The 21,172-nt window shown below is 40.6% G+C and overlaps 1 protein-coding gene across 7 annotated transcripts in view; it reads right to left on the bottom strand.

Moving 5' to 3' along the window:
* ARHGAP26 (Rho GTPase activating protein 26) overlaps positions 1-21,172 on the bottom strand; it is a 567,323-nt gene that overhangs the window by 367,157 nt on the left and 178,994 nt on the right. For all 7 annotated transcript variants that reach the window (XM_060180212.1, XM_060180211.1, XM_007518998.3 and 4 more), the window contains exons 7-10: positions 17,269-17,373; positions 15,419-15,548; positions 14,372-14,472; positions 10,104-10,198 (exon numbers count right to left, since the gene is read on the bottom strand). In XM_060180212.1, coding sequence (XP_060036195.1) covers positions 10,104-10,198; positions 14,372-14,472; positions 15,419-15,548; positions 17,269-17,373 — 431 coding nt within the window. The remainder of the gene's footprint in view (positions 1-10,103; positions 10,199-14,371; positions 14,473-15,418; positions 15,549-17,268; positions 17,374-21,172) is intronic.

Below are 21,172 nucleotides of genomic sequence, written 5' to 3'. Positions count from 1 at the left end.
CAGCGATGGAACATAGCGGCGCACAGGCCATGGCCTGTTCCATAGCGATTGAGGAGGGCCCAATCATAACGTGCTAGGTCAAAGCCGGGTTGACGCTTGCAGGAGTCTGTGATGAGGTGTTTGTTCTGTACTATTTCCACTAGATACTGCATTATCCAACTAATTTTTCTTTTTTTTTTTAATTATATTTTTATTTATTTTCCCTTTTGTTGCTCTTGTTTTTTATTGTTGTTGTAGTTATTGTTGTTATTGATGTCGTTGTTAGATAGGACAGAGAGAAATGGAGAGAGGAGGGGAAGACAGAAAGGGGGAGAGAAAGACAGACACCTGCAGACCTGCTTCACCGCCTGTGAAGCGACTCCCCTGCAGGTGGGGAGCTGGAGGCTCGAACTAGGCCAACTAATTTTTCAAAGTAGTTAAAGATACACACTGGCAATTCATATACCACTACCACTAATGGCTGCTTTTAGATAGTGTTCCATTTTTACTCAGGAATTTCATGAAAAAAAGAGTTGACACCACTTAAAGAAAAATAGAGATAAATCTGTCTTTATTAAATTACCCTGTGGAAAATATAAACCTATAAATTGCTTGATGATGTGACAAGACAGTATTTTCTTTTTTTAAATAATTATTCATTTATTTTCCCTTTTGTTGCCCTTGTTTTTTATTGTTGTTATAGTTATTATTGTTGTTGTTATTGATGTCATCGTTGTTGGATAGGACAGAGAGAAATGGAGAGAGGAGGGGAAGATAAAGAGGGGGAGTGAAAGACAGACACGTGCAGACCTGCTTCACCACCTGTGAAGTGACACCCTGCAGGTGGAGAGCCAGGGACTCAAACCCGTATCCTTCTGCCGGTCCTTGCGCTTCATGCCACGTGCGACTGAGACCGTTGTGTTACCGCCTGACTCCCGACAATATTTTCTATCTCTGTCTCTCTCTACCTGAAAAAAGTAGATTTGGAGCAGTGAAGTCCCAGGGACAACAATTAAATTTAAATAAATAAAATTAAAAAATGAAAGCTTACACTACCATGAAGAGTATCCAAACTTTAAAAAAAAAGGGGGGGAGGGTTGGATGGTAGCGCAGTGGGTTAAGCGCACGTGGCGCAAAGCGCAAGGACCGGCCTAAGGATCCCGGTTCGAGCCCCAGGTTCCCCACCTGCAGAGGAGTTGCTTCACAGGCAGTGCAGCAGGTCTACAGGTGTCTGTCTTTCTCTGATCCTCTCTGTCTTCCCCTCCTCTCTCCCTTTCTCTTTGTCCTATCCAACAACGAACGACATCAACAATAACAATAATAACCACAACAAGACTACAACAACAAGGGCAACAAAAGGGGGAAAAATGGCCTCCAGGAGCAGTGGATTCATGGAGCAGGCACTGAGCCCCAGCAATAACCCTGGAGGCAAAAAAAAAAAAAAGAGTATCCAAATAGGAAAGATAATTTATGTGAACAGGCTATTTTATAAAATGGGAGTTCTCTGTCAATAAGTTTGTTCAAGTGTGTGTTACGCCATCCATCTACAAGACTGCCAGAGCACTGTTGGCACATTAGTGGAAGCCCTTCCCTATGCAATACAGTATTCACTGCTAGCGCTGTTTTAATAAAATACCACAAACTGAGGGTGGGGGGCTAAAACAATAGATGTTTACCATCTCACAAACTTAAGAGATTAGAAGTGTAGCCTTTATGTTCACAAGCTATTATCCATGTGTGTATGTGTACACTTTTATGCCTGCCTATGTTAAAATCACACCTTTATGTAAAAATACTTATCAAGACTGTATCAGGACTGATACTAATGACCTCATTTTAACTTACCACTGTAAAGACCTTACTTCCGCTTGTTTTCATTTTCAGATATAAGGGGTTAGAACTACAATATATGATAGACATTCAAGCCACATAAAGCAAACCACAAAAAAGTAATCTTCTAGAAAAATTACAAAATATTCTTTAGAAGGTAAATACAATAATGGCTATGCAAAGAAACTCTCATGCTAAAGTTATGGTATATTTACACAATGGAACACTACTCAGCTATTTAAAATGGTAATTTCACTTTCTTCACACTCATCTTATTAGATGTAACTTGAAGTGAGATAGTAAGAAGAGAAAGATAAATATAGGATGATCTCACTCATAGAAAGAAGTAGAGAGACTGGGTGGTAGGTAGCACAGTAGGTTAAGTGTACATGGCATGAAGCAGGTATCTGCTTTTCTCTCACCCTGTCTCTCCTCCTCTCTCAATTTCTCTCTGTCCTGTACAACAACAACAGCAATGACAATAATAATAACAATGAAGGTAACAACAAGGGCAACAACATGGGGAAAAAGTGGCCTCCAGGAGCAGTGGGTGCCTGATGCAGGCACTGAGTCCCAGCAATAACCCCAGAGGCAAAAAAAAAAAAAGTAGAAAAATACTACCATCTATCATGACACCAACCTGCCTTCCCTAGGTAGATGACCTCACCATTGCCTCTTTGAACCCTGCCTCCCCAGAGCCCTGCCCCACTAGGAAAGGTACACCAGACAGGCTGAGGGTATGGATTGACCTGTCAATTCCCATGTACAGTGGAAAAGCAATTACAGAAGCCAGATCTTCCACCTTCTGTACTCCATAGAGACCTTTTGTCCATACTCCCAGAGAGATAAAGAACAGAGAAGCTTCCAATGGAGGGAATGAGATATGACACTCTGGTGTGGGAGTTGTATGAATTGTACTCCTCACTAATAATTGTCGGGCTGCGCCACAGAGAAGAGAGAGAGGAGATCCAGAGTGAAGAGGAAACACAAATCTTTATTTGCGCTGGCACCTCAGAGTTGGGTGAGAGAGAAACAGGTTGGGCCACATGGAGGTAGCAAAAATGGCCACCTCACACAGTAGCCTTTCCTGTGTCTAAACACCGAAGTGAAGAGCCGGCAAGAGAGAGAGGTGCGGAAGAAGAAGGGCTTTTATGGGAGTAGCTCTCACGAGAATGGGAAGGGGGAGGAATAACCACAGCACTCCAGGGTAGGATAACAACTCTCGTGAGAATAGGAAGGGGGAGGAGTAACCAAAGCACTCCAAATATCTCACGGAATAGACAATGCCCTGAGGGCACAACATGGCGGAACAGGCGCTCCGAGAATGTCCCAACTCTCACGGGAACTAGCAATAGACTCACCCAACTCTGAGGTGCCAGCGCAAATAAAGATTTGTGTTCTCTCTTCGCTCCAGATCTCCTCTCTCTCTTCTCCGCGGCACAGCCTGACAAGTAATAATGGAGGAGGAGGAGGAGATGGAGGAGAAGTTGTTGTTGAAAAATAAGAAAAAACAGGGGCCAGGTGCTAGTGCACCTGCCGGGATAGCCTGAGGGTGCTTCTTCCCGAGCTAGTGCTCTCTGGGTTGGAGAGAACTCAACTGGAGCCGATCTAGGCTGCTGCGTGGGAAAGGGATCAGGAACTCGTGCCACACTAACTTCGCAGGAGATACACTCTGGAACTCTCGGAGCCAGAAAGCAATTTCCAAGTGTCTTTAATCAGAAGAGCAGCTGTTTTTATACTCTCCAAGTAGGGCGGAAACAGGATGTGAAATAGAGAGGGTGGAGCGAAAAGTGACTGGTGAAAATCAGAGTGTGACAAGGAGAGGATCAGGGTGTGACAAGGAGAGGGGGTGGAGCAGGTGAGAATTCTACCACTAAACCACCAATGCCCTGGAGGGAGTGTGGTGCTTTATGTAAATGTAAAAGTGATTTATGTAAGTAGACCAAAGCTTTGAATGGGATTAAATCTATCCCTATATAGGCATATGGTTAAGCAGAAGCCAGGGGGAGCTGGCATACTATCCAACATGCACCTTGTTGAGTGCATGTGTTATAGTGTACAAGGACCTAGGTTTGAGCCCCCAGTCCCCACCTGCAGGGGGAAAGTTTTGCAAGTGGTGAAGCAGGGCTGCAGATGTCTGTCCCTATCCTTCTCTACCTCCTTCTGGCTGTCTCTAGCCAATAAATAAATAAAAATAATTTTAAAAAGAAAAATAAAAAAATCACAAAGCAGAACTTGGACTGGGTTTGGTGCATTGCACCAAAGTAAAAGACTTGGGGGTGGGTGGATGTATCGGGGAGGGTTCAGGTCCTGAAACATGATGGCAGAGGAGGACCCAGCAGGGGTTGTATTGTTATGTGGAAAACTGAGAAATGTTACACATGTACAAACTACTGTATTTTACTACTGATTGTAAACCATTAACCCCCCTCAATAAAGAAAAAATTATAAAAGAAAAACAGAAACTCTCATGTCAGATACTCCGAAGTCCCAGGTTCAATCCCTGACCACTATAACCCTGAGCTGATCAGTGCTCAGTAAAAAATAAATAAATAAAAGAAAATATTCTTTGCAGAATGCTGTACAAGACCAGACGACTACTAGCAGTCAGGTTTTCATTTTTTTTAATTCATTTTTTCTGGAGAGTAAAGATGAATTAAAAAACAAATCAGAAGAGAAATTCAAAGAAATATCACATCAATCTTATGGGCATGATATCTTCCTAGCTAATATTTTGATTGGGGACTAAAAATATATATATGAAAATATTATTAACTTTAACTTTGCAACATTGATAATTATAAAAACCCTTTTAAAGAAAAGCCAAAGGGGCCAGGTGGTGGCGCACCTGGTTGAGTGTACAAGTTACAATGCGCAAGGATCCAGGTTCAAGCCCCTGGTCCCCACCTGCAGGGGGAAAGCTTTGCAAGTGGTGAAGCAGTGTTGCAGGTGTCTCTCTCCCTCTCTACCTTCCCCTTCCCTCTCAATTTCTGGCTATCTCTATTCAATAAATAAAGACAATTTTTAAAAATTTTTAAGAAGAAAGAAAAGTCAAAGATACAAAGATTGAATGTCAGACTACTATTATGCAGAACTGTCCAGGGATACTCGGCATTTCCTTTGGCCTGAGCCTCCCCAAAAACTAATTCCAAAAGCAGGGAGAATTAGAGAAAAGGGGACATAGGTGGCCTCTGAATTTATATGGAAGCCAATATATAAGAATAAAAGATACACAGAAGAATATAGACCTAGTTGTGAGAAGTCAAAGACAATCAAACCCAGATATACGAATTAAAAGTAGAGTTCTGAAATGTATTCAGTGTAAAAGGGATTCTTAAGACAAATTTCAAGAACCGTGAATCTAAATCCCACATTTCTAGCTAGGCATGGAATTTGATTTCCTGTTCATTCTATTTAAAAAAAAAAAGTTCTTCCTATAAGACATACATGTCAGGAATGAACCCCTTTTCACCAGAATTTAAAGATTAAGAAATCTGTAACACTATGATTGATATGAGAAAAACAACTGATAAAGGACAGGACTGTTTTGGTTTTCTATGTGCACTTAATCTGGTGTGCCACTGCCTGGCCCTCGTTTTTTGGCTTCTTACTCAGGTTAGTCTCCCTAAAAGCAGTCATCTTAAAAGTGAAAGGTAGACGGGCCGAGATAAGTTCACTAGGTAGCATATGCACCCCACCATTCATACTGGTTGGTGTTCCAGACCCAACACGATAGAAGGGAAGGTCCATGGATGGTGAAGCAGTGCTATTATATCTCTCCCTTACTTCCCCTCCCATATAATATTCATATATATATATATATATATACATATTATATATATAATACATCTATTATATGTATGAAATTTAAAGGATGAAAAGTATCAGCCCAGGAGCAGTAGAATCATAGATTGCAACTCCCCAGCACTACAAAAGAAAAAGGGGGGTCGGGTGGTGGCACAGCAGGCACAAAGCACAAGGATCCCGGTTTGAGCCCCCAGCTCCCCACCTGCAGGGGGGTCGCTTCACAGCAGTGAAGCAGATCTGCAAGTGTCTATCTTTCTTTCTCCCTCTCTCTCCCCTCCTCTCTCCATTTCTCTCTGTCCTATCCAACAATGACTACAACAATAAAACAACAAAGGCAACAAAAGGGAATAAATAAAATAAATTTTAAAAAAAAGAATAAAGGATAACTGAAAAGTTGTTCAAAAGATGAATTTCAAGTACTCAGTCCCAGAAAATCAGATTGGCAGGAAAGGAACAGACACTAGGAAGCCCTGGCTCTGACAAGCATGTCCATGGATATTTTACGCAGGCTGCTATCACTGTATAGGAAGAGATGCCAATACAACCAATTTACAGCACTAGCCTCCTGGAAAGTTACTTCCTATAGGTTAAAGCTTCCGTTACACTACATTAAATATCAGTACTGAGCCTAAAGAAGAAAAGCATTCAAGTTTGAAAACCCACACCTTTGTATATTCTAAGTCAAACAAATCACACTTCAGCTTTTATTTGCATCTTGATGGAAAGAACAGTTCTTTATTTTACATTTGGCTTACTCTTAGGGCATCTGGAAGCCTTACACTATTAAATACAATGATCCCCTCTTTTACTTCCACATTTCCTTTTGTTGTTGAAGTTACATTTATTTCCTTTGCCTCTCAAATGTAGCAGACAAGAGCTGAGAAATCTGAGAAAGGCACAGGTTGATTAAACAGGTCATCAAGTAGCAATCAGCACCATGCTAAAGGGCACTAGGAAATATTCAGAGAACAGACATTGGGGATAATCCCCAGGGATGATGCCACTGAGCATGTGAATAGGTGTTTTCTACCTCAGCCCCTTCCTGGAATATGTGAGGGAAATGCAGAAGAGTACTTGAGCCAAAACAAGAGAAAGCTAAAGAAACCACTGCCAGATTATAGCCTAACATTTTATATCAAAGATGACAGCCTAAATAGGAAATTGACAGAAGCCATCTCATAGATATCTCTGTTCTTTTAGATGAAGGTCAAACATAACTACACAAAGAGTCTCAGGCAAAGAAAGGCTCTTCCACTCACAGATCCTATTAACAGATGCACAAGCCATACAGGGCCACTGGGAAACAACCAGCACTGGCAGGAGGTGAAAGTGGCGTAAAAGAGGGGAGGTGTGAGGCTATGGTCTTTATTGGTGTTTTTCTATGGGCAAGGCAAAAGCAGGTAAATACTTTTTTATACTTTTTAAATACTTTTACTCAAGTTTGAGTAAATACTTTCATATCATTCTCAGCTACAGAAATGGTCCTTCACTGGCTAGTACAAGGCCTCAGGTGGTTGAAGAAAGGGAATGCCATCTTCTCAAGTGCACAGGCCAAATGAAGATGTGGTACTGAGCTGGAAAGATTGCTGTAGAATTTATCTGTGCACTTGAGGCTGAGCCCTTTGCTATTTATGAACTGGATGTTCCATTAAGGACTCTCTAACCAGAAAGTGGGTTTATTTGTTTTTGTTTTTTGCCTAAAAGGGTTATTTCTGGGGCTTGGTGCCTGCACCATAAATCCACTGTTCCTGGATGGCATTTTTCCCATTTTATTGCCCTTGTTATTGTTATCATTGCTGCTGTTGTTGTTGTTGTTGGATATGACAGAGAAATGGAGAGAGGAGGATAAGACAGAGAGTGGGAAAGAAAGATAGACACCTGCAGACCTGTTCCACCACTTGTGAAGCGACCCCCCTGCAAGTTGGAAGCCAGGGACTCAAACCAGAATCCTTGTGCCAGTTCTTGCGCTTCAAGCTATGTGCACTTAACCTGCTGCACTACCACCTGACCCCCCCAACAGAAAGATTTTTAACATCACCATACAGAAAAAGTAAACAATGTCAAGAGAAATTTGAACTACCTACTCACCTCTTGATTATTAAGAGTTAGCAGTCTCATTCTGAATCATAGCTGAAACCTCTCCATGGCATGCCAAGCAGACCAGAGATGGACACTTAAGGGAAAGTGACTTCTCAAATTTATTTAATATGTTGGATGTGACACAACTGCTCTTTACTTGTAACTCAGACATGCAAACTATTTATGAGCATTGTGTGAAAATGTACACCTCTTACCCTATAGTTGTCAATATTTTCATTTTATAAATAAAATTCTTAAATATATATATATATATATTTATGAGATTAACAAAGGGGAAATGGTAGGAGAAAGTGGTGATGAGTGTAAAAATGAGACTAAAGAACCACAGTAAGCTTTAACTGTCTCAAAACAACTCTAAACAACTCTCTATAACTTCTGGGAAAACAAAAAAGAGAAAACAATACAACCTCAAAAAGCATCTCTGAACTTGTTTCAAATTGTATGGAAAACTGATGCAAGGCATGCCCACTTCCAAATAGCCATGCAAATAATCATCTCTAGCAACTACACATTTGACCTGCATCAAACAAGTGATTTTGCTTCTAAATCAAACATCTGAACTTCATTCACATTCATTCCCTGAAACTCCATGCTTTTGAAAAGAGGGGTGCTTACAAAGAATGCCTACAATACCCCCTCCTTTAGGATTTGTTTAGAATTAGTAGCATAATTAGTTTGAGGCAGAAAATTTCAATTTCCCTATGCCACCTCAAATCAACCTATTCCATACATGCACCACTTTCTCCATTACCTTCCTCTCTCACAACCCAAATGTGGTGTACCAAAAAGACACTTTTTTATTTTGCAAATTAAATTTACTTCATTGTACTTAGAGTTCAATGAAATATGAAGTCTGCTGATCATGCAAGGTAAGTTAATCAACAACAAACAATAGCAACTAACATCTGCTCAGCATTTATTATTTGCCACTCTGCCAAGCATTTTACATGCATCATCTCTTTGAATCTTTAGAACTCCATAAACTATATTATTGGATGCTTTTCAACACAAGCAAATCAAGGCCCCAAGAGAATAAGAAATCTGCCCAAAGAAAGCCCCATGGCCACTAGCAGAAAAGCCAAAATGTAGACGGACGTTGCCTGACTTGAGAATTAAACATGTAATGACTAAACTGTTAAGGGGATGCAGTTAGTTTTCATGAACTTGAGGCTAAAGAGCATGGTTTCTCCACCACCGTTCTCACAGCCTCTAGCATCCAAGGTGCAGACAGACTTCATGCAACAAGAAGGCATTCCAAACCTGAAGACACAGGGAGAGAAGCACACCTCAGGAGGGCGCTCTATCTCTGGATCCTCTAGAGCTGGTGAGAAGTGACCATAGATAAATGGCCCATGGAGAGGGAAAATATTTGGTGGTATTATTATTGTTGTTGTTGTTGTTTAAATAAAGGGAGACGTGAAATGACATAATGTAAGAATCATGCTGAAATTTAAGGATCTTACATTAGCAAAGCTAGTCTTGGACAGACAGTTTAAATAAGCTTAGCATGTGACTTTCAAAAAAAGAGCCTATTGCTAAGTGAAGTGTCCTAAAGAAACTAGAATGTTGTCGAACTAGCTTAACACCATGAAGTGGTACGACTTAATGAGACTACAAACCTTGAGGAAAGCACAAGGTTTATTTTCTCTTTCTCTCTCTCCAAAGACTGGTTTTGCAAGTGGTTTGTTCCTTGCCTATGTGCGTAATACACACACAGTAGTAGATAAAATGCTTTATAACTAAAAGCCATCTTCTTCAACTGAATAAAATATCAATTTTACCTTTATTAATTCTTTTTGAATGTTTTCATAGCTTGGTGGGTAGAATGTTAAAATTTCCATATCTGAAGCCCTGGGTTCAATCCATGGCACTGCATATGCCAGAGTAGAGAGGTACTCTGATGTCTCTGTGTCTATCATTTTTAAAATACATTATTTCCAGGGTTTTTCACCTGTGCAATTCCACTGTCCCAGATATACTTTTTTTCTATAGAGGGGGAGGGGGAGGGAGCCTCATATATGCAAGTCCTGTGTTCTAACACTGAGCATTCTCCTTGACCTGAACAAATCCTTAAAAACTTTTAAATTGGAAAAAAAAAATCTCAAAATATCTAAACAGTCACACTAAATAGCTTTCTTTAAACTTCTACTCAACCTACTGAGGCACAATACACATTCCTAAGAGGGGAAGTTCTAACAACAAAACAAAACAGAACAAAAGAGTAAAGAGGCTCTATTGAGCCTTACAAATTAGCAAGAAGCCTGAGGTCTATCCCAGACTGAATATTGTTGTAGGGATGCAAGAGTAAAGAGTATGGGGACAGAAGGCTTTACACACAAAGGATAAGAGCTATATTTATTACTGCAGAAAAAACATGAGTAACTTACCTGTCTACTGCTTCTACATCAAAACAAAACCTCTTCTCAATAGAATCGGTCTTCCGCCTTGTACAGGACTTGAGGGTAACTGATTCATCTTCCCCCTATTAGAAAGATGCAGATGATCAAGAAGAGGCCAGAAAGAAGGCTCTGTTCCTTGCCAGAATAAACAAAGTACACAAACAGAAGTGGCAATCTTCTTCTCAAATCTGAGTGTTCATTACAATAGGTGGTGGAAAAGTGATCTAAAAACTTCTCTGGCAAGAGTCTCATGCAGCTTAAATTTGTAAACTATGTTCTTTTTACAGCTCAATGTGTTTAGGACTAGTAAATCAAGATGGTACAGCATCCACCCATGCAACAGAAACTCTTCCTAGTAGTCTTTTAAAAGGATTCAATTTGTAGAGGTCTTTTTTAAACATCACTTTTATTTACTTTAATGTTATAAAGACACATTTATTTATTTTTGATAGAGACAGAAATTGAGAGGGATTGGGAGGGAGAGAGGGAGAGGAGAAGAGAGACACCTGCAGCATTGCTTCATCACTTGGGACGCTTCCTCTCTGTAGATAAGGGGTGGGGGTTTGTACATAGGTACACTTATGCTCCACTGGGTGTACTACCACTTGTCCCCTCAATTTTTAAGTTTTTAAAGAGTTAAATAAGATGATAAGTACATGAGTTTCCTCCCAATTGTTAAATTTCAACAATCTTAGCAAATCAAGTATTCCCCAGGCATGCTCACACAGCATCATATACCTCCTCCTCACAGCATTCATCACAGCTAAAACTGCCCATCAGTTGAGGCAATGATTCAGATACTGTCTCTACCCTCTCTAGGCTATAAGCATCCACAGGGTAGGTGCTATTTCTGGTTTTGCCTACTCCTATGCTCCCAAATAGGTCCTGCAACAAGTCAGATTTTCAGTAAAAGGTTTCAACATCTTTAACCAAATACAACTAATGTAAAACAAACTGCACCTATTTAAATTGCACAATTTTATGTTCTAAGATGTGTGTGTGTATACATATATATATATATATATATATATATAGAGAGAGAGAGAGAGAGAGAGAGAGACATCACCTCAATCTAATGAACATTTCTATCATTCCTAAATTTCCTTTTGTCCCTTTGTCACCCTTCTCTCCACCCAGTCCATCTCTATTGAATCTGTTTTCTGTTACTATAACTTGGTTTGTACACTCTATAGGTTTATATAAACGAAATACATTGCACTTGACCTCATAACTCTGACTTCTTTCACTCAGTTTAATTTTTTAGGGATTCATCCACATTGCTGTGCAAGTCAAGAGTTTACTTCATTATGGTACTGGGTATTATTCTACTGCAGAAGTGAACTATAATAGCTTCAGAGCTTAGCATTGTCATGATTCACTTAACAACAGGGATATTTTCTGAGAAGTACCTTGCTGGACAATTTTGTTACTGAGCAAACATCTATTCCAATTTAGATAGCATAGCCCACCACACATATAGGTCATAAGGGTAAGGTTGACTAAACACGGTTGAGTCATGCATGACTGATAATCATAGCCTAGAAATATAAAAGTCTTAGTCACAAATTTCTTTTTTTCTCTTTCCTTCTTTTTACTTTATTTATTTGTTGTCATTACTGGTGTCTCACTGCTCCATGCATTTTTAGATAGAGAGAAACTGACACACAGAGAGGGGATGGAAGCATAATGCCAAAGTTTCTTCCAAAGTGATAGGGGCTAGGGCTCAAATGTGACTTCTTCTCTTTCTGTTACATACGTTAAGTGGTGGCCCAGAGGGACAGTGGATAGAGTGCCCAACTTGCAATCATTAGGTCTCAAGTCTGACCCCCCAGATTGCAATAAGCCAGAGCAATGTTCCCATTCTTTCTCTCTTATCAATACATAAATCATTAGTTTAAAAAAAAAAGAATCTATTATGGTTAATTCTTCTTTTGTCTCTACTAATCTTTATTTTCCAAGTGAGGGTAGAAACTAGCAAACTTGCCTGGTCTGTTGAAATAATAGGAAATGTGATGGGCGTTAGGCAAAACTTAACCACCCACTAATTATCAGACTAGCACACAAAACATAGAAGACCTAGGAAGAGACAGTTTATATTCACAAGCCTTACAACTATTGTATTTTGTTGAATAGCTAAGATTAGCTTCTCAGATTAAGAACTGCCTTCCCCAATGTGCAAATATATGAATGCGAATGCCTAAACCTATGTGATTCTAACCATGTCAATGTCTATGTTTCATAGTTAACAGCCAAAAGCTTATTTTCAAAAGTTTATAGCTGTTTTGCTGAGAAATGGGAGCTCACAGGGAATCTATAACAGAGTCTCAAATACAAGCAGGAAAAAAGAAGACAAGACTCTATTCCGAGGAAGAATATATCAGGAAACTATATATAAAGATGTATCAGTTCAACTAGTGGCAGTTCAACCAGGTGGTGGTGCACTGAAGAGAGCACACATGTCACCATGTGCTAAGATCCGGGTTTAAGCACTTGTCCCCACATGCAGGTTGGAAGCTTCATGGGTGGTAGAGCAGTGCTGCAGGTGTTTCCCTCTCATCTCCAACAGAAAAACAAACAAACAAAATGGCCACCAAAATAGTCTAACTACTGTGCATGTATGGAGCTCCAGCAATAACTCTGGTAGCAAAAAAAAATAAGTAAATAAAAAGGGAGAAATATAGACAATAATTGCTGGCCTCAGATTTAGGAGATGCAGGCCCCAGGATCAGGGTGAGCATTGTCTCTGTAACTCATCAGCTGAATAGCCTTACAAGTCATTTTCTCTCTCTGGACCTTAACTAAATTTCTTCTTTGGAGAGGACAGAAACTGGATTAGACAAAATAATAAAAGAATTCAGGAAAAATATATAATGAGTTATTAGGAAAATTAGCGATTTTGTTATACCAAGTTCTTTTTTTATTTCTTTATTGGGGATTAATGGTTTACAGTCAACAGTAAAATACAATAGTTTGTATGTGAGTAACATTTCTCAGTTTTTCACATGTCCATTCAACCCCCACTAGGTCCTTGTCTGCCATGATGTTCCAGGATCTGAACCCTGCCCTAGACCCCACAATATTTTACTTTGGAGCAATACACCAACTCCAATCTGAGTTTTGTTGTTGTTGTTGTTGTTGTTTCCCTCCACTGCACCTGTGGCTATTTTTTTTTTTGATAGGACAGAGAGAAGTTGAGAGGGGAAGGGAAGATAGAGAGGAGGAGAGAAAGACACCTGCAGACCTGCTTCAATGCCTGTGAGGTGACACCCCTGAAAGTGGGCAGTCAGGGGGCTCGAACAGGGATCCTTGCACGGGTCCTTGCACTTCGTACTATGTGTGCTTAACCTGTTGTGCTACCACCCGACCCCCTCCAATCCAAGTTCTTCTTAGTGTTTTCCCTTCTGTTCATGTTTTTCAACTTCTGTCTATGAGTGAGACCATCCCATATTCTTCCTTCTCTTTCTGGTTGATCTCACTCAACATGATTAACATGATTCGTTTAGGCTCCATCTAAGATGAGGTGAAGAAGGTGAAATCACCATTTTTAATAGCTGAGTAGTATTCCATTACATATATGTACCACAACTTTCTCAGCCACTCATTTGTTGTTAGACATTTCAGTTGCTTTTAAAATTTTTTAATTATCTTTATTTATTGGATAGAGACAGCCAGAAATTGAGACGATAAGGGGAAGAGAGGGAGAGAGAAAAAGAGCTACCTGCAACACTGTTTCACCACCTGCAAAGCTTTTCCCCTGCAGACAGGGACCAGAGGGCTTGAACATGGGTCATTGTACATTGTAGCATGTGCTCAACCAGGTATACCACCACCTGGCCCCTACACCAAGTCATTACTAACGTACCCATTAAGTGTCAGGCTCTGACCAAGGATTTTATATAAACTAATTCATATAAATCCAGTAATAGCCCAATGAGGTGTTAATTATTATCTCACTAAAGTTTCAGTAGTACCAAACATCCACTATAATTGGTCTCCTTTATTTATAATTTGATTCATCTCTGATTGTGATAGGAAGGGAGTAAAGAAAACATGAGAGTTCTTCATTAAAAGTTTACACAAAAATGTAAAGTCACAAAATAAAGACTGTGAAAGCTTATCTTTTTCATAAGCATAAAATTAGAGAAAAATTATGATAACTATGGTCAAATAATAGAGGCATTCTTTTGTACATGGATAATAATTAGTAACTGTTAATAAGGCATATCAAGCATGAAATTAAAAAGAAATAAACTTACCCCCTTGGCTCCTGATTTTTGGTCAAATGGTATCATGGTGATTTGTTTGGAATCCCGTTGGTAGGTACAGTAGTGCTTCACCCAAGAGGTCCCAAAGTGACCTGTAAAGCAGTATGTCTCATAAAATATCTATTCACGTCAACTACATGCAAGAAAAACAAACCATACATAATTCATGAAGCTCATCTATCCTTAAACAGCTTTCCAGGACAAATATTCTCCACATCAGCTAAACAGAAACAAGTAAAAATTTGATTCTACAGGTTGGGAATAGAACCAGCCCAGGGCTTTCCCCAGGGACCTAGGAAGACCTTTCCCACTAAATGCTTCATCCAGTGGATTTTAAAATACAAAGAAAGGGGTTCAGGTAATGGCACACCCCACTGAGCACAAAAATTTCCATGTGGAAGGATCCTCCTTTAAACCCCAGGTTCCCATCTGCAGCAGCAAGCTTAATGAGCAGTGAAGCACTGCTACTGGTGCCGCTCCTTCTCTCTTCTTCTGTTTCCCCTCCCCTCTTAATTTAAGTTTAGAAGATAGAAGTTGAAAAGAGAGTCTTAAATCATAATTGTTGGGTCCTTCTGAAGTTTAGTCTCAAATGAAAACAAAATCACTTGATATTAAGTAAACTGAGTAGTATGATTGCTGACAGACAACAGAGTCTTATATAGCAAGAACTTTCCCAGGTCACTATGCCAAGGGCATGGATACTTTATATATCATTAAGGTATAGAAATTTCAAGAATAGAGTAGCCCCAGGGACAGAAGAACCACTACAAAGTTTCAGTGAATTCTAGGTTTGGAAGGGAATACCCAATCATAAACAACAACTACAAAATAAAAACAAAAAAAAAAAAACAGAATGCATCATTTGAATGTAAGCAAGACCTTCTGAATATAACCTTCCCCTTAGGAAACAAATTAGAAATTACATTCATTCACCCAAATCTGTGCTTACAGAACACTATTCTAGACCAAGCACAACTAGATACACCCTCCACCTTCTGGAAAAAAGACCCAAGTGCATTTGCTGTAGCTGGCACTCACGTTTCTCCTGCACATAGAGGTAACCTTCCATGGTATAAGGGCTGATGGTCTTGTGCTCGAGAGGATTCTCCTTCATCTTTTTCATTAGTGATTCCACTTCTGATCTAGTGCCTTCAAAACGATTTCTCGTCTAGAATGAAATACATTTTATTTGAGCTGAATAAATGGAACCCTGTCCCCATATCTAACAATTCAGAGCATAAGCCTACAGAATCCTTGCATTTGAAACTAGATAAGGAACATTTTAGTCACTTAGAAATTAGGCAAATGCCCATTTTCTAGGGATTCATCAAAATCACCTTGGAGCTTACAGAAAATGCAAATTACCCCCTCCAAAAAAAGAAAACAGTAAAAGGAAGAAAACACAAAAACCCAGACTTCACAGCTCAATGTTAATTGCCTCTGGACACAGAAATGAACACTTTAAACAAACAACTCAGATACCTCTGATTCAGACAGTCCAAGGGAGGGCATTCCCCATCCCCTTATAGGACTAAGTAACTCACTTGTCCACCTGTAAAGCATTTTCCTGTGGCTCACAGATGATATTTTATTCCAAAAGAGTGTTGCTTCATTGAAGGTTTCCTTTCCCCACGACACAGGAGATGGCACAGTGGGCAAGGCAGTCAACTCATAAATAGGTTCCAAGTTCAATCCCCAGTATTGCATGCATCACAGTGATGCTTTGGTTCTCTCAACTCTCATTAATAAATAAAAATTTTACCTTCCCCACAGAAGCTTACACTCAATGATTATTCGAGGAAGGAGTAAATATTCTGGCCCCTTTGACTTTCTCCAAGCCATTCGACAGCACCATCACAGTCCTAAGGCTCCCATTCCTTGCCTGAAGCCCTCACTGTACCTCCATCACAGCCAAACCTCTTCATAGCAGGGCCATGCTTCCCTCACTCTTACAGGTCTTTTGCCATCACTGCTCCACTGTAACTAACTCCATGTGGATCCCCACTTCAGAGTTGACCTTTTTTAAGAAGCCAGCCTCAAAGTAAGCCAGGCTTTGAGAATTCCATTCTGAATCTCTGAAACTTCCTGTTCTCTGACAGCACAAAGAACCATGCCAGGGCAATCCGCAGGTTTCAGAAAGCCAGGTGAGACAATCCAAACAGACATACTTGTTTTTCCTGTATACACAGGATCACTGAGACAAAGGCAGGGTAGACTAGTTTAGCCTAATCACACAATGAAGGCGGGTGGAAGTGGGGGTGGAGGTAGGGGGAACTGAGTCCCAGTAATTGCTAACCAATGGGTCCCCAGTGGCATTCTGAGCCACTGGGAATTTTGGGAAAGGAGATAGGGATTTCCAATTAGGAGTTGAACAAGGGCACATCCTCTGAGCCAGAAGCCACTTGTGTGCTCCTGCTGCTGCTGCTGCTGCTGCTGCTGCTGCTGCTGCTGCTGCTGCTGCTGCTGCTGCTGCTACTGCTGCTGCTGCTGCTGCTCTCCCCCCACCCCCCTCACCTCTTGAAAGTACACCCTAACATCTCCTGTGGACAGGCAACTGGAGACACAGAAGGGAGGCTGGGTTGGGCTGGGTTGCACTCTCCACTGCCAAAGGAAATCCTGACTGGGGCTACAGATTTAAAATATAATCAGCAGCAGTACTTCCGAGAATATACATAGTGCTTTGAAATAGTGACAAGGAGGATAATGCTTTAGCCTGGGGTCACCAAGCACCCCAGAAGCACTTGCCCCAGCTGCTCTCTGAGCCCAAGCAAGACCCACAGTCCTCACCTGCATTCCAAGCCAGACTAAGTGGCCTCTGCACTACCAGGCCCATTTTGTTTTCCCTTTCCTTAACCATGGTAAGGAAATCTGTCCTTTTGCACACTCACATTCTGTATGCTGATTGTCAACTGCGTCTTGAAGTCACCAAAATCCTTAGCCAGCTCATAACCATGGTGATAGAAGGTGAAGAGTCCTTGCAAGAATGCCAGCAGCTACAAGGAAGGAAGAAAAGTGGAATTCACATAAGCAGGTTAAAAAGGTTTATGTTTGTAGTGTTACATGGATTCCCAGGTATTATTTGAAAGTCTAGCTAGAATAAAGTAATAATAATATCAACCCTTTTCTGAGCACTATTCATATGCCAAGCACCCTAACTTTGCATATTCTATCTCACTGAACACACACAACAATCAATGAGGTAGATACTGCTTCGGTCTACATATTATTTATTAAAGAGAAGAGGAGGAAGAGAACCATAACATCGCTCTGGCATATAAAGTGCCTGGGTTCAAACTTGGGACAACATCATGCTTTTGAGTTTGAAGCTCTATCTAGAGTGCTAACATCCAAGGTGGTTGAACTACATTCTATAATGAGAAAACAGGCTTGGAAATGTTGAGTAACTGGCCCCCTCCTCTTCTCTCCTCCTCTTCTTTCTTCTCCTCCCCTCCTCTCTTCTCCTCCTCCCCTCTTCTCTTCTCCTCCTCCCCTCCTCTCCCTCCTCTCCTCTCCTCCCCTTCTCTCCTCTCTCCCCCCCTCCTCTCCTCTTCCTCTCCCCTCCCCTCCTCTCCTCTCCTCCTCCTCCTCTCCTCCATCTCCTCTCCTCCTCCTCCCCCCTCCTCTCTTCCATCTCCTCTCCTCACTATTCAACATAGTGTTGGAAGTTCTTGCCACAGCAATCAGGCAGGAGCAAGAAATTAAAAGGATACAGATTGGAAGAGAAGAAGTCAAACTCTCCCTATTTGAAAATGACATGATAGTATACATTAAAAAAAAAAAACCTAAGGAATCCAGCAAGAAGCTTTTGGAAATCATCAGGCAATATAGTACAGTCTCAGGCTACAAAATTAACATTCAAAAGTCAGTGGCATTCCTCTATGCAAACAGTAAGTTAGAAGATGAAATCCAGAAATCAGTTCCTTTTACTACAGCAACAAAAATAATAAAATATCTAGGAATAAATCTAACCAAAGAAGTGAAAGACCTGTATACTGAAAATTATGAATCACTACTCAAGGAAATTGAAAAAGACACAAAGAAGTAGAAAGATATTCCATGTTCATGGGTTGGAAGAATTAACATCAAAAAGAATATACTACCGGGGGTCGGGCGGTGGCGCAGTGGGTTAAGCACATGTGGCGCAAAGCGCAGGGACCGGCATAAGGATCCCGGTTCGAGCCCCCGGCTCCCCACCTGCAGGGGAGTCGCTTCACAGGCGGTGAAGCAGGTCTGCAGGTGTCTATCTTTCTCTCCCCTTCTCTGTCTTCCCCTCCTCTCTCCATTTCTCTCTGTCCTATCCAACAACGAATTGCGTCAACAAGGGCAATAATAACCACAAGGAAGCTACAACAAGGGCAACAAAAGGGGGAAAAAAATGGCCTCCAGGAGCGGTGGATTGATGGTGCAGGCACCAAGCCCAGCAATAACCCTGGAGGAGGAAAAAAAAAAAAAAAAAAAAAAAGAATATACTACCCAGAGCCATATACAAATTTAATGCTATCCCCATCAAGATCCCAACCACATTTTAGGAGAATAGAACAAATGCTACAAATGTTTACTGGGAACCAGAAAAGACATAGAATTGCCAAAACAATCTTGAGAAAAAAGAACAGAACCGGAGGCATCACACACCCAGATCTCAAATTGTATTATAGGGCCATTGTCATCAAAACTGCTTGGAACTGGAACATATAGACACAGTGACCTGTGGAATAGAATTGTGAGCCCAGAAGTGAGCCCCCACACCTATGGACATCTAACCGTTGATAAAGGTGCCCAGACTATTACATGGGGAAAGCAGAGTCTCTTCAACAAATGGTGGTAAAAAAAACGGGTTGAAACATGCAGAAGAATGAAACTGAACCACTGTAATTCACCAAATACAAAAGTAAATTCCAAGTGGATAAAGGACTTGGATGTTAGACCAGAAACTATCAGATACTTAGAGGAAAATATTGGCAGAACTCTTTTCTGCATAAATTTTAAAGACATCTTCAAAGAAATGAATCCAATTACAAAGAAGACTAAGGGGAGTATAAACCTATGGGACTACATCAAATTAAAGAGCTTCTGCACAGCAAAAGAAACCTCTACCCAAACAAAGAGACCCCTCACAGAATGGGAGAAGATCTTTCCATGCTATACATCAGACAAGAGGCTAATAACCAAACTATATAAAGAGCTTGCGAAACTCAACAACATGAAAGCAAATAACCCCATCCAAAAATAAAGCGAGGACAATGGACAGAATATTCACCACAGAAGAGATCCAAAAGGCTGAGAAACACATGAAAATATGCTCTAAGTCTTTGATTATCAGAGAAATGCAAATAAAGACAACAATGAGATACCACTTCACTCCTGTGAGAATGTCATACATCAGAAAACGTAACAGCAGCAAATGCTGGAGAGGCTGTAGGGTCAAAGGAACCCTCCTGCACTGCTGGTGGGAATGTAAACTTGTCCAACCTCTGTGGAGAACAGTCTGGAGAACTCTCAGAAGGCTAGAAATGGACCTACCCTATGATCCTGAAATTCCTCTCCTGGGGATATATCCTAAGGAACCCAACATATCCATCCAAAAAGATCTGTGTACACATATGTTCTTGGCAGCACAATTTGTAATAGCCCAAACCGGGAAGCAACCTAGGTGTCCAACAACAGATGAGTGGCTGAGCAAGTTGTGGTATATATACACAATGGAATACTACTCAGCTATAAAAAATGGTGACTTCACCATTTTCAGCCAATCTTTGATGGAGCTTGAAAAATTCATGTTAAGTGAAGTAAGTCAGAAACAGAAGGATGAATATGGATGATCTCACTCTCAGGAAGAAGTTGAAAAACAAGATCAGAAGAGAAAACACAAGTAGAACCTGAACTGGAGTTGGCGTATTGCACCAAAGTAAAAGACTCTGACTCCGAAAATACTGGTCCAAGAAGGATGACAGAGGACCTAGTGGGGGTTTTATTGTTATATGGAAAACTGAGAAATGTCATGCATGTACAAACTATTGTATTTACTGTTGAATGTGAAACATTAATTCCCCAATAAAGAAATTAAAAAAAACTGTTCTCTTTTATCTCTTCCCACCCTGCTGTTCTTGAACGCTGCATCTCATCATTTTTTTCAGGCACTGAGTCACCATCTACTGGAGAATAACACAAGAGATAAGCTGCTAATTCTAAGGTCATTCCTTCTATTAATTCTGATTTCTCCTTTACTTAAAGTCAACAGGGCCTCTCTTTTTCAGGATAATTATCTCAAACATTTCACTAAGATTCCACCTGGGTATACATACAAGTGCTCCAAAGGCTGAGTGTTAACAACATTTATTTGTTTATTTTTCCTGCTAAGGCTATGTACCTATACAATTCCACCACTGCTGGCGGACTTTTTATTGTTGTTTTCTTGAAAGAAGGTGAGAGGCGGTGAGAGGCAGAGAGTAAGAATGAGAGTGAATGAGAAACACTAAAGCACTGCTTCACTGATCAAAAAGCTTCCTCTTGCGTAGTGCTCCCATGTTGTGGCTGGAGACTTGAACCTGGGTCCTTATGCATGATAAAGTATATGCTCTACCAAAAGAGCTATATTCTAGTCCCTACCAAAATTTATTTTGTTTTTCACTTCTTTTGTATCATGTGTCTTCCTCTAAGAAATATTTATATTGGAGATCAGGTGGCAGAGCACCCAGTTAAGCACACATAGCACTAAGCACAGGGATCAGCATAAGAATACAGATTTGAGCACCTGGCTGTCCACAAGCAGCAAAGCAGGTATGCAGGTGTCTA

This window comes from Erinaceus europaeus, chromosome 2 (assembly GCF_950295315.1).
Source record: "Erinaceus europaeus chromosome 2, mEriEur2.1, whole genome shotgun sequence".
NCBI classification, from domain to species: domain Eukaryota; kingdom Metazoa; phylum Chordata; class Mammalia; order Eulipotyphla; family Erinaceidae; genus Erinaceus; species Erinaceus europaeus.
The sequence above is the reverse complement of the archived record's forward strand: the minus strand, read 5'-3'. Positions and strand labels throughout refer to the sequence as shown.